The sequence below is a fragment of the Filicampus tigris genome, chromosome 10 (assembly GCF_054856515.1).
Source record: "Filicampus tigris isolate MCC_2025a chromosome 10, RoL_Ftig_1.0, whole genome shotgun sequence".
Classification (NCBI taxonomy): domain Eukaryota; kingdom Metazoa; phylum Chordata; class Actinopteri; order Syngnathiformes; family Syngnathidae; genus Filicampus; species Filicampus tigris.
In genome coordinates, this window is record NC_141226.1 from 1,833,097 (window position 1) to 1,847,907 (window position 14,811).

General features: G+C 42.9%; 1 protein-coding gene across 1 annotated transcript in view; it reads left to right on the top strand.

Moving 5' to 3' along the window:
• The first annotated feature begins 504 nt into the window (after positions 1-504).
• LOC147140369 (uncharacterized) overlaps positions 505-14,811 on the top strand; it is a 33,073-nt gene continuing 18,766 nt past the window's right edge. Inside the window, exons 1-3 of the mRNA XM_086043742.1 lie at positions 505-1,115; positions 9,677-10,007; positions 10,082-10,257. Coding sequence (XP_085899868.1) covers positions 505-1,115; positions 9,677-10,007; positions 10,082-10,257 — 1,118 coding nt within the window. The remainder of the gene's footprint in view (positions 1,116-9,676; positions 10,008-10,081; positions 10,258-14,811) is intronic.

A 14,811-nucleotide genomic window follows, 5' to 3' on the forward strand; every position in this document is an offset into this window, starting at 1 on the left:
TCCCCCAATTTTGGCCCCCACTCTTCCCACTTTGTTCTTCTTCTCTTTTTCATGTTGGCTAATTACTCATCCACCATGATCCTACCATCTAAATGTGGAAAAAAAGTTGCGTCCAACTTTGAAGATTTCAAACAAAATGGCCCACACGTTGGTCCACCCATCCTGTTTAAAAAAAAACGGTTTGATGAATATATTCGTCAAAGACAGGGGGCATGACTATCTTGGTTGATAGATGTATTCGTCGAAGGTGGTGAAAGCAGTCAAGCAACTGCCCCCCCCCCCCCAACTGCCGCCCCCTCAAACAAAAAACAGTTTGCTTTGTTCATAGCAAAATGCTACTACGGTATCAAAAAGCAAAAGAGACAGGAACATGGTGGGCTTTTTAAGTGCAAAGAAAGTCAACTTTATAAAGTCAGATCTTGACCAAACGTCTCTTGTGTGATGACTGGCCCATGGGCTGAACAAGTCTAAAGGTTTCCTATACAATATGTGCCTCCCCTTAGGATGTGTCTATTGTCCAATTGGATGAAAAATGTCAAAGCCTTCAAGAGGAAATTGTGCCTCTTCGCCTTGGCCACTTCTGTCGTCATCTTTGTCTTCTGGTCGAGGAGGATGGGAATCGCCAGGTTCACGGGGCATCCCACCACCTGCCCTGGGCAGATAAGCGAGGAGACAATCACCCATCTGCACGGCACCAAGCATCTACTGGTGTCGGCCTACGCGGACCGTAGGGTATCCGGCAAGGACGTACGCATTATTGGAATCTTCCAGAGGTACTCGATGCAGGAGTTGCATTGCATCTTCTGTTGCCAGGGTTCCTTGTCCGATCAGAGCCCAGCAATGGTTCTACCGCATTCCGACAACTTTGGCTACCCCTATGTCACCACCGATGTCCTATGTCAGACACCGCCTGGCTGCCAAGGGTCACATGTAGCCCTAGTACCATCCCGACAGCATGCCACCACAGAAAACTTAATGTGGCTGCCTGTAAGGAACCAGAAGGAGGCAGGACAGGAGGAGGGAAAGCTACCATTCAACTTGACAGTATGCATCTCAGTCCTATTCGGAAAGCTCAACAATGCCCTCCAGGCGGCCCAGACCCTGGAGATGTACAGGTCAGAATTTTTCACTTAGGGTTTCTTGGGGCCTTGGCATTTAGGGTTTACATCCTTATGATATGAAAGCATTCAATACAATTACAACACGATGCGATTAACTGAAAGAACAATGAATGACAATTACGATGCAGTTCACTCCATTATGATACAATGTGATTCAATGCAATTACGGTATAATGGAATTTACTCAAATTATGATAAGACTCAATACAACTATGACAAAATTCAGTAAAACAATTATCTGATAAAATTACACTACAATTCTGTCAATTAGATTCACTTCAACGTTTACGTTTACGGGGACAGATCATGCTAAATCAACTTTTTGGAGATACAGTATTAGCCATGTTAAAATGTTAATTCCTCACCAAAAACACCTCCAAAGTGCTGTTTTCCTCCATTCAACCATCCCTGAGCATTCCTACTCATTCCTCCTCTCCACGCAACAGCTCTGACCAATCCAAGAAAATGACTGGGTCCTCACTTTTCTACGTCACAAAGCGAGGAGCGACCTCTGTAGCGCCCCTTCGGGCTGAACCCACACAGAAGCCAACAGTGAAACACTTTCGTTTTTTGCACCAGACTTTGGGAGAAGTGGCTCCTTTCACACACAGGGTCCCATTCATTTGAACGAGAGGTCTCCAGCCGGCAGTGCGGAGCATCGCCGCTTCCCCGGCCCGACGGTTATGGCTCCCGCCTTGGGGGTGGCGTCTTTGGGCAGCAACTGCCACACAGTGAAGAGGTCAAGCCATTGACTCAGAGGGGTGGCAAAAATGAATGACGGTGAGTTTGGAGTGGTGTGTGGTTCTTTGGGACAAATGGAAAAGAAGCGCTAGTCTGCCTAGTGATAACAACTGTTCATTACTGTTTCGTGGGTGGTGCGTACAGCAACCAGCTTTAGGACGATGTCATGAAAGTGGTGCGGCAGCCATATGGGAAGAGGTTTTAGTGAACCAGGCATCTTGCTTCTGGGTTGGAAAAATAGCTAAATTGGTTGGTCGTTTGCAGTGAGGGTTGGACTCTGCCAAGGCTACCCTTTGTCAGATTCCGCTTACCCGCAGGATTACCGGGAAAATCCTGACCGACTACATCGTTTAATGGGTTATACCTCCCCTTAACCCTTGCTCGTTCTAACGCAAATACGCAAGGGGACGGGAGAGTTTTCTAGTGTCGAGAGGAATTCGCAGAGGTTACTAATTGCCTTTAGATTTTTAGCCAATCCAATTCTTAGTCATTTAATTATTCTTAACGAGTAACAGAATTAAAAATTACTAATATGACTACTATACTTTTACGGCAGATTCCACTCATTTTGAATCGTTTGCATTTGTTATTGACCTAGGAAGTTTAACAGTTTTTGTTAAAACCGTACTGATTTGCTTTAAATTTAGCCGGAGTAAACTATTTAATTAATTTCATAAGATGGTAATGAGAACTTTTATCAAAAAGGTCTTAGCAGTTCATTTAATGGAAGGTGAGTGGTACAAATGAATTAAATCTGTAGAATGACAATAATATTGTTAAAATAAGGTTAAAGAAATTATTTGTAATAAATTTGAATATCAAATAATAATCCTCTATTAACCATTAATTCCTTAAAAGTAGAATATAGTCAATAAGCAAGAGAATTAGATGATTATGAGTTTTATTACATATTATGAATTCAAATCAATCATAAAGGTAATAATAACAATTTTATTAATAATGTAAGACGAAAAGTAAAATTACAAATTAATGTTAAAATCAGGTATAACATCATTTAAAGTGACACTTGGGTGAGCTTAACATTGGCACTTATATTATAGGTTTGCATGTAAAAATGACATCAGTGTTAAAGTTGCCCCCCCCCCCCAAAAAAGACAAAAGATGATTTAAGGGCTTTTTTTGTGATTAGATTTATGACAAATTACCGAACCCCTTTCTGGGGCGTGGCTTATGTTGTGTTTTCGGTCTCAGCGGTCTATGTCACGGGAGGAAGGATAGCGTGGTAATATTGCTCGCTTTGCGGGTTCTGTTGTCTAAAATGGCGAGCGATCGCCACCAAAATGCAAATGCACATTACTACACTTGTCCACTTCAACCTGTGAAAGTATAAAAGTGTTCTGCACAATAGTTTGGATTTATTGACATAAAACGTGATCTCATCATGATCACCTCCACAAAATCAAAAATACCGTGGCGATTGCTCCTACACTTTCACAAGCTGAAGCGAACAAGAGCATGAATGTGCACACGAACCCCGACTGGTTATATTTCTGACATTTAGCGACGCTAAACTCGTGTCAACCGTCAGGAGGGAGACGGCGGCTTGCAGCAGCAGCAGGCAGATTGGAGCTTTACGCCCCCCCTCTTCCCTTCCCGGCTAAAGGTAGGATAATAGGACGGCTAATAGCAACAACTAGCTTCAGGTCGTAAAAACAAAAGGCGTTAGCACAACATTGGCTCGTTACTCTGCTTCTAGCCTGCGTCGATCTTCATGTCGCGGGGTTGCCTCGCGGGGTAGCCTTCCAAGCAGTCGCCAAGACACAGCTTGCAGCCGCCAGAGAATGAGTTAAGCCCTCATTGAACAAGCGTCAATGTTCAGCGAACAAAATGTTCCACTGAGGCTGACTCCACAACCAAGTGTGGCCGCATTGGAACGTACCTTCTCGGCTGTTTACGTTTCAAATTGGACGGCGTGTTGTCAGTCGAAAAAACGCGGTAAAAAGCTAATTCTTTTCAGTTACCTTATTGTAGCAGTAATTTGGTCATATCCAAAAAGGAGGAGGAAAAATCCTTTCGCTTGGGGATTGAAAAATGTCCCAAGAAAAATGCTAAATTATTTCCTCGTCAAAGTATCTCCTTGTAACCGCAGCAGGAAAAGGAAAAAGGGCCTGGAGCCTTTGTGGCTCTGTCTTTTATAGCTTCGGTTTTTCTGGAGGCTTTTACATTAACTGCGCATGTGCTAGAGCTCTCTTAATGGGAAAAAACATAGTTTGGGCGTTGTCTTTTCAGTTAACTGCGCATGCGTCAAAGTTGTTTTCTCAGTGGGTCCGATGAGGTAATCGGCCAGTGTTTTTCCATCATCTTCCCTGGGGCATTTTATAAACAGGTCTCTTTGGCTCACTTAAATTTAGACTTTAACAAACACCTCATTATCTACGTGAATAACAGTACAAGTACATCATTTCCCAGGTGAATAACAATCAACTTGTTTGTGACAAACACAATACTTGAGCACGCACTGTTATTACATTCAGATGGTTACATCATTATTATTGTCTAAAACGCTTAATTAAAACACGTATAATATCATGATATTTAGTTTATATGAACATGTCATTAAAACAATCGGAGTACTTAATATTGTATGTCCAAGCAATGCAATATAATGGATAACATGTGGATACAATTCTTATTGTCACATTCTCTCCTGTGTAGACAACAAGCTGGTTCTTGTTTACTTCTTTTACATCGCATGTGACATCCATTGAGAGCAAATGCACATGGGTTATCTGGTACACAAGCAGTTTCTAAGCAACATTTACTGTTTCTTTCACAACCTGTAGAATGGACTTGTGGCACATCTGTGCTTGGGTTACTGGGTACTAATTACCTGAGGTAATTAGGAGAGCAAGTGAAAAACACTTGCATAGACAATGGGAGAATAATTATAAGGGCATTGACTTTGGTATGTTTGTTTTTACTAGGATTTGTACTTTTAAACTTTATACAGGATTGTCCGAGTTGGCGAGTTTATAGTAGTTGAATTAGTTATATCGACATGAGATCCTGCCCGAAGTAGTATCTTGGGGTCTTGTTCACGTGTGAGGGTGGGATGGAGCGTGAGATCGATAGACGAATTGGTGCAGCGTCTGTTGTGGTGAAGAAGGCGCTGAGACAAAAGGCGAAACTCTCAATTTACTGGCCGATCTACATTCCTACCCTCGCCTATGGTCACGAGCTGTGGGTCATGACCGAAAGAACAAGATTCTTTCCAAGGCTATATATACAAGCAACCGAAATGGGTTTCCTCTGCAGGGTGTCTGGGCTCTCCCGTAGAGATAGGTTGAAAGTTAGGTCATCCAGGAGGGACTCAGAGTCGAGCCAGATGAGGTGGCTCGAACATCTGATTAGGATGCCTCCTGGATGCCTCCCTGGTGAGGTGTTCCGGGCATGTCCCACAGGCAGGAGGCCCCGAGAGCGACCCAAGGCACGCTGGAGAGACTGTCTCCCAGTAATTACAATGAAGTAATGTCATGATTACTGCATACAACATCAACTGCAGTATGCCACACAGACTAACACACCACCAAGAAGAGACAATCAATGTGCAATATGGGATTACGTTTCATAAATCAGGGATGAGTTTTTGTGGAGGAAATTAGTCCAAGCGACATACAGTATAGTTAAATGAAATATGTTCGAAAACACATACCTGTGGCCTTAAGTACTTTGGTAGAGCCTTCTGAGACAATTGCTGGCATCCCGCTTGTGAAAGCGTTTGATTATCCTTCTTTTTCCAATCTTGAAAGAAAAACTTTGTCTTTTCCTCATCGTTTCAAAGCCAGAGAAGTTACCAAACCCCTAAGATTTCATTGAGTGTTTGTGTCCAAATTAAATAGTTTGTCCGTCGTAATTCGAAAATGTTTTACATGACTCTGTATCAATACAGTTTGTTTTTGGTGCAGGAACCAACACAATATTTGCGTTTTCATCGAACAGAAGTGCGAACTCGCTAACGCTTTGGATGCCATCAATGGGAGATATAACAATGGGTCTACTACTGTAACCAATCATGTGCATCACTGGCTACATGGGGTTTGTGCGATTATTGTATGCAATTTGTATACGGACATTCTTTTTTTTCTTTGTATACTACTTGCATACAGACATTTATGCTCGGTAGCCAGGCTCCCCCAGTGCAATTTTGACAAATTGGACGCTCGCTAATGTGGCGTGCATGGGAAATATTTACCTCGCCACTCCCCATTTCAGCTTGTCATTGGTGAGGTGGTGAATGGGGAGCGTGCACCCTGATTTGGGATTGCTTGAAACTACAAAAAGGATCATTATAGCGTTTTATGTAATTACTGCAAAACGGAGCTGGCGGAGCTTGGAGAAGGGAACATAGAACGTGTAAGTGTGAGAACGAGCCCCCTACTAGAGATAATAAGTCAGCCTTGGTGCTTTTTTGAAAAATAGGGAGCAGGCGAGCGTCACAGTTGCAGCTTGATAAATTAAAAAAATAAATATAATTGTATAATTATATATATATATATATATATATATGTATACAATTCATACTTTCTTTATTTTCTTTATATATATATATATATATATATATATATATATATATATATAAACAAAGTAAAGAAAGTATTAATTGTAATAAAGTAAAAAAAAAAAAAGAAAGAAAAGTAGCAAAAAGACAAGTAGGAAATCTAACAAATGGCTACTTGGCACTTTGCACGCACCGATCTCCTTCCTGCGTGAACACCAGCGAGTCCGTCCTGCATGGAGACCATGCATTTCTCTTTGTGTTTAATTAATAGGGAATGAGATGGTAGCCACTTAGATTGGCTGGCAGCCACTTTGATTGGCCGGCAGTGGACTACATTTGCTCTCACGGCGGCGCACAACAGTGCAAATGCCCTCTTCTATCCGCGCTAGTCAAGCAAAATACCAAAAGAAAACTCCACCCATAAGCACAGTTAGTTTGCGCTTTGTGCTAGACTTGCGCTGCGCATGAAAATAGGGCTCTTGGTCTTGCCCTGGTTCCAACCACCTATAGTTTTGGTTTCGCATTATTGCATGCCCACTCAAAGAGCTGGTCTGAACTTGGCACTCTGCGCATTCCTCCAATGCACTTGATAATTTGGTAACAGAACGTAAACCACGCTCTGCGCAAAAATGGGCGCATCTCCAGTTTCATGCGGGGGAAAATCAAATTTAGCGTATTTGTGAATTTGGTAGATGCGCTATACCTCGCTGGGCATTCAGGTGTTGCACCTGCCATGTTCACCCACGCATGTCGCAATCCATCCAACCATCCATTGTCTACCGCTTATCCAAGGTCGGGTCGTTGAGGCAGCAACTTCAGCACGGAAGCCCAGACTTCTCTCTCCCCAGTAACGTCTTCCAGCTCTTCCGAAGGGATCCCAAGGCGTTCCAAGGCAAGCCAGGAGACATAGTCTCTCCAGCGTGTCCTGGGTCGTTTGTCCTCGGGGTCTCCTGCCGGTGGGACATGCCCGGAACATCTCACCAGGGAGGCGTCCAGGAGGCTTCCTAACCAGATACCCGCGCCGCCTCAGCTGGCTCCTCTCAACGTGGAGGAGCAGCGGCTCGACTCTGAGTCCCTACCGGATGTCCGAACTTCTCTATCTCTAAGGGAGAGCCCACACACCCAGAAAACCCATTTTGGCCGCTTGTATCCGAGATCTTTGTTCTTTTGGTCATGACCCACAGCTCATGATGATAGGTGAGAGTAGGAACGTAGATCGACCAGTAAATCAAGAGCTTCGCCTTTTGTCTCAGCTTCTCCTTCATCATGACCGACCGATACAGAGTCGGCTTCACAGCAAAGGCTGCACCGATCCGCCTGTTGATCTCCCGTTCCATCCGACTCTCACTCGTGTACAAGACCACAAGATACTTGAACTTCTCCACTTTGGGCAGACTCTCATCCCTGACCCAGAGAGGGCACGCCACCCTTTTCCGACTGAGGACCATGGTCTCGGCTGCGAACCTCTCCAGTGAGAGTTGGAGATCGCGGCTTGAAGAATCCACTAGTACCACATCATCCGCAAAAAGCAGAGATGCAATACTGAGGCCACCAAACCCCGAGGGACACGGTCGAACGCCTTCTCCAGGTCCACAAAACACATGTAGACTGGTTGGGCGAACTCCCATGCACCCTTGAAGACCCGGCTGAGGGTGTAGAGCTGGTTCACTGTTCCACGGCCTGGACGAAAACCACATTGCTCCTCCTAAATCTGAGAATCTACCTCCCGACGGACCCTCCTTTGCAGCACCCCTGAATAGACCTTACCAGGGAGGCTGAGGAGTGTAATTCCTCTGTAATTGGAACACACCCTCCGGTCCCCCTACTTAAAAAGAGGGCCCACCACCCCGGTCTGCCAATCCAGAGGCACTGTCCCCAATGTCCACGCGATGTTGTAGAGGCGTGTCAACCATGACAGCCCCACAACATCGAGAGCCTTTAGGAACTCCGGGCGGATTTCATCCACCCCCGGGGCTTTGCCACCGAGGAGCTTTTTAACTACCTTGGTTACTTCAACCCCAGAGATTGGAGAGCCCACCTTGGAGTCTCCAGGCTCTGCTTCCTCTTCGAAGTATTCTCCCCACCGACCCATAACGTCTGAAGTCGAGGTCAGCAGCACCCCATCCCCACTATATACAGTGTTGATGGTGCACTGCTTTCCTCTCCTTAGACACCGGATGGTGGACCAGAATTTCCTCAAAGCCGTCTGGAAGTCATTTTCCATGGCCTCACCAAACTCCTCCTACACCCGAGTTTTTGCCTCAGCAACCATCGAAGCTGCATTCCGCTTGGCCAGCATGTCGTAATTTGGTAACAAAAAGTAGACTGCATTTGAGACTACCTTAAAGCATATCTAAACTATAATGCAGGTGGTGTAACATGATTTTGCTGTGTTTGATCAAGATCCAGGCAGACAGATTCAGTGCTGTGCAGACGTGTGTGCATGGTGGATGTCATCTATTTCATTCATAAATATGACAATAAATATGGGACAATCCCTCTTAATCATTGTACAAATAAATTAATTGAATGCGTTATAATCAATATCAACTTAATAGCACCCCCCTGACCGCATGGCATGACTATTGGCGGAGATGCGTCCGTGGGGGCACACACAGACGCACAGCCGTGGGTGCAAAGCGGTCTCCAATTGTCCACGTCACATGCACAACGAACTACATTATCCCAAGGGCAGACTTTCAGTTTACTTGCCAATGTCATGCACGGACCCCAGAGAGTCTATTTCTGTTTCTGCAATGTCAAGCATGGTGTGTGCTCCGATTGCCCTGCTTTTAATGCAGCTGGGAGATGCTGCTACTATTGGCCGGGACTCGGCTAGGTTCCACACAAACACCCCACTACGCCCAATTCTACCTGTGCAACGGCTAACAAAATACGCGCCCTCGAAGTCTTGGTTTAGACCCAGTCTTAAGCCCTCATTCTTGGTCTCGACTTGGCTAGGGCCTCAAACTACGGACCTCGAGGGACGCTTTCCTTCATGTTTTAGAGGTTTCCTTCTGCAACACAACGGATTCAAATGATCGGGATCGTTATCAGGCGACTGCAGAAATTGCTGATTAGCTGATCATTTGAATCAGGTGTGTTGCAGGTGGCAAACTTCTAAAACATGCAGGAAAGCGGCCCTTGAGGACTTGAGTTTGAGACCCCTGGTCTAAACCATTCAATCTTGGTCGTGACTCGGACCCCGCCACTCCAAGTATTGGTTTCTACCTAAGTCCTCAAAATCTTGATCAGATTGTTGCACCTCTATAACCAGAGCCATCTATTCCCACAGGTTGCTCGGCGTGAACAAGGTGGTGATCTACAACACCAGCAGCGGCCCGGAGCTTGGCCGCCTGTTACGTAGCTACAGTCAGGAAGGCTTCCTGGAGATCGTGCCTTGGCCCATCAACTGGCATCTGACACCCTCCACAGGCTGGCTCTTCTCCGAGAGCGGCGGCGACCTGCACTATTTCGGTCAGCTGACCACTCTGAACGAGTGCATCTACAGGTCCATGCAGCGGTCACGCTATGTCCTGCTCAACGACTTGGACGAGATCATCATGCCGTACCAGCACGATGATCTGCCGTCTCTGATGAGCCATCTCCAACGGGAGCATCCCGATGTACGTTCGATTGTATACACGTATCAGTTTGGCGTCATTGAACTAACTCATACTTGATCTTGTGCATCCTCCAGACCAGCGAGTTCCGCATTGAAAACCACATATTCCCAAAGACGCATGTGGAGCCCAGTGGCAAGTTCCGACTACCTCAGTGGGAAGGCGTGCCAGGGTTAAATATCCTGCAGCACATCTACAGAGAGGAGCCAAACTTTGCTGTTTATCACCCATACAAGATGATCGTTCGGCCAAGGTACGAGATAATCAGCAACGTTCACATTTAAGTCAGAATCAGCATTATAATATTTTGGAAATTTTCATTGTAGTTAGTTTTTATTTCATTTTGATTTTCAAATTTAGTTCAAAGCTCAGAGCTTTGAAGATTTTATTAGGTTGGGTTTTTTTTCGAATACAGCATCATTTCGTTTTTATTAGTTTTAGCTTCTTTTTTTTTTTAATTGTGTTTCTTAAATCATCACGGTAAATATTGTGTAGTGAAAAGGTCCCTGTCTCTTTTGATCGTTGGATATGACGTTTGGATACAGATATCAAAAATAGAAAAACGACTCGTTATTTGATTTTCATTTAATCGAAACACCAAAAATGAAATACAACTTGATTTTCTAGTTCGTTGCCTGGAATGAGTAAGGAAAAGTCTCAAAACAGTTTGATTTTCTTTTTTTTTTATTCTTAAACGAAAATAGAATATAGCACGCGTCACAAATCGAAATACGGCTCATATATTTGTTTCAGATTCCCGGAAGTTGTTACCAACAGCATTTCTCTAACTGACCAGGAGATGGCGACAAGCTAGCGCCTGAAGACGATATTGTGAACTGTACTGTAATGCCATTTCTAGCCTAACTTCCACAAATTCACTGTTAGATCGAGAATTGATTACTAGCTTCCTGCAGGTAAGCTTGAAAAATTTATCTTGGAAGCTTTCATTTCCAAGGATCCTTTAACTGATCACAGTATAATGGAAATAACTTTGAACTCGATTTACAGGGAAAAGAAAAACAAGTTACTGGAAAATTAATTCTAACCTACTAAAAAATAAAGTATTTTGTTCGAGAATAAAATAATAATTGAAATTGAAAATGATATCAGTATGGTTACTTACTGTAATAAGTGGGAATATTTTAAATACAAAGTTGGAGAATTCTCTATTAAAACTTGCAAAAAATTAAATTGAGAAAAAAGTAAAGGAGAAAGAAATTTGTTTTGGGAGATCAGTCAATACTGTGGCAAACCTGATCTGACTAGTGAAGATCAGGAAAAATTATTGTAAACTTGATGACATCTTTCTGAAGAAAGCCCAGGGTGCTCTTGTAAAGTCAAGAGCAAAATGGATGGAGGAGGGAGGAAAAAATTCAACTTACTTTACCAGGTTGGAAAATAGAAGACAGGAATATAAGGCGATAACAAGCTTGTTAGTTAATGGAAGAGAATACAAAGATAACAAAAGTATTGAGAAGGAACTTTTAACATTTTATAGTAAACTCTATTCATTTGCATACTCTTCTGGTGATTCAACCAACTCCTTTGACCAAATTGCAAATCTCCAACCTAACATCAATGTTACATTGAACAAAATGTGTGATTCAGATTTAAAATTAGAAGAACTAGATGCGGTCAGTTTGAGATTGCCTCTAAACAAAGCCCCTGGCTCAGATGGACTCACAGCCAACTTTTACCATTTCTTCTGGAAAGATGTCAGATGTCTGCTGTTTAAGGCAATGTAAGAATGCATAGCGAAACGAGAACTGATGCCGCGTATGAAACAAGGTCTGATATCACTAATCCCAAGTACACTAAAGATAAAAGATTATTAAACAATTTACGACCTATCACACTTCTCAACACCGATTGTAAGATGCTTTCTGGATGCATAGCAGAGAGGATTAAGAAAGGCTTTTCGCAGCTTATTGACGAAAACAATCTTCTTTTTTGGTTGGGCGTTCTATCCACAACTACATACAGTATGACTGGTTTCAGATCTGGTTGATTACAGTCATGTCAGAGGAGGGGTTCATTCTCTTCCTTGAATTTTAAAAGGCTTTTGTCTCAGTTGAACACCCCTTCATCTTAAGTACTCTGAAATATTTTGGTTTTGGTCAGAAATGTATTAACCTGATTGGTATGTGACTCAAGGATATTAATAGTTCTGTGGCTTTAGAACATGGTACCTGCCCAAGATTTCAAGTTTCTAGGAATATTAGACAGGGTTGTATCAATAAGGGCGAGCTGCCCTTATAATTTATCCTAGTGGCAAAGCTTCTAGCTATTATGATAAAAAATGATGGTACTGAAGGAATTTTGGAGGGAAATGTTTTAACAAGTCAATTTGCAGACATTCATTCATTCATTCATTATCCATACCGCTTATCCTCACAAGGGTCGCGGGCGTGCTGGAGCCTATCCCAGCTGTCTTGGGGCAGTAGGCGGGGGACACCCTGAATTGGTTGCCAGCCAATCGCAGGGCACACAGAGACAAACATCCGCACTCACAATCATACCTAGGGGCAATTTAAAGAGTCCAATCAACTTACCACGCATGTTTTTGGAATGTGGGAGGAAAACGGAGTACCCGGAGAAAACCCACGCAGGCACGGGGAGAACATGCAAACTCCACACAGGGAGGCCGGAGCCGGGATCGAACCCACGACCTCTGAACTGTGAGGCGGACTAGCTAACCAGTCGACCACCGTGCCGCCAATTTGCAGACAATACAACACTATTTTAAAAAAAAATGAAATGCAATGTGTCAAAGTATTATTTTCCATTAATCAATTCTCCAAAGCAACAGGCCTAAAGCTACATATTGATAAATGTGAGATTTTTGCCCTTCATGACCAGCCGGCACCCTCCATATGTAATACTGCGGTTAAGACTCAAGTCAAATGTTTGGGAATCATTATTACCAAAAACTTTCACAAACTCTAACTACATGTGTAAAAAAGTGTTGGTCTCAATGTTAAAGAATAATAATAAAGAATAATAATAAAGAAAATGATAAGAAAACCACTTCCTCGCATTAGGATTTGTGTGTTTCATTTAAAACAAAAGAAAAACAGGCGCAGGCAAAAGATTCAACATAAACAGAGATCCAAACATTACATGAGATTTTTTTTTTTAATTTGTGGCCTCAATATTAATATACCATGGACACAAAATGCTAATGTGTGACCATGAAATAGATATAATGGGCACACAAAATACTAATTTGTGGGTTAAATTTCACGTGAACAACTTTGACATCTGGGTTTGCAAATGCCGCACACCTTTGCTGGAGACCTCAGTGTCTGGTATCCTTAATGACAAGTGTCTTTAAATAGTCTTATCTTTAGCCTGCAATAGCATTTTTTTCCACAATGTCTTTGTAACTTATTACCAGCCTAAAAGAAAATGCAATTTTACTAGTGTGTCACCATAGTCTTTAAACCTGCACGTTTTTGTCCAGGCCTGTTGCATGAGTTAATTTTTTTTTAAAAGATAAATCTGCTGAACCACAATTCAGAACTAATATCTGATTTTCAATGGTTAATTTAGATTAACTTGTCATTTATTATTATTATTATTATTATTATTATTATTATTATTATTATTATTATTATTATTATTGGTCCGTGTAGGTCCGTGTACCTTAGGTTGATTCTATTTCCGATTTAGGCACGCAAATCTGAAAACAAAAAACGGGGTGTTTTTCGTTTTTCAATAATTGGAGCTAGTTTGAAAAATAAAATACGAACCATTTACATAAAAATATAGTTATTAAATTGGATTATGTATCGTTTTCTTGTTGTTATTTTTTGTATTCCCAGATAAACGCGAAGAATCCAAAATATGTTAATCCAAAATGCGAAATTGCAGGGATATTTTAAAATCTCGATTACAAAGTGACCAGAGGTCCTTTATCCGGAAGCAGTACTTTAGCCTGTCTTCAACGGCAGCGCTAACAGAAGTAGATTTGGTTTGGCACAAATTTGAAGTCTGGGCGAGATAGTTGTTATGGTCGAGACTAACCCTGAGCGCCCTTTTGTGGCCCAGAATAGTTACTTTTTTGACGCTGTAAATAAACGATTGCAAGCCCTTCCATTCGGAGCCGTCTCGGTCTCGTCTATTTAGTGGAGCCCGCACTTACAGCTACCAACACATAGTGTCTGAATGTGTCACATGTGCTAAAGAGAGACTACAACACAGAGAAACACTGCTGCCCACGGAATTCCCAACACGTCCCTGAGAGCTAGTCGGTGTGGATCAGTTTGATCGGAACCATCCCCGCACACCCGCTTTCCCCCAGCACCACATGTTCTTAACAGAGCTATTCCAAAGGTTCTGCTCTGAATGGTTCTTCCTTCACACCACCTCTAGTCCAAGATTTCCATTCTACAGTCTACATTGAAACATTTCGAATTTACATTGTAGTTCATAATGTACTCAAAAAGGGGATGTTATGGTCGAGACTCATTGCATGTGCTAACCCTGATCGCCCTCTTGTGGCCAAGAGGAGTTACTGTTTTGACGTTGTAAAATCAACGATTGCAAGCCCTTCAATTCGGAGCCGTCTCGGTCTCGTCTATTTAGTGGAGCCCGCAGTTACAGCTACCAACACATAGTGTCTGAATGTATCACATGTGCGAAAGAGAGACTACAACACAGAGTAACACTGCTGCCCACGGAATTCCCAACACGTCCCTGGGAGCTAGTTGGTGTGGATCTGTTTGATCGGAACCATCCCCGCACACCCGCTTCCCCCCTGCGCTACATGTTCTTAACAGACCAATTCCAAAGGTTCTCCTCTGAA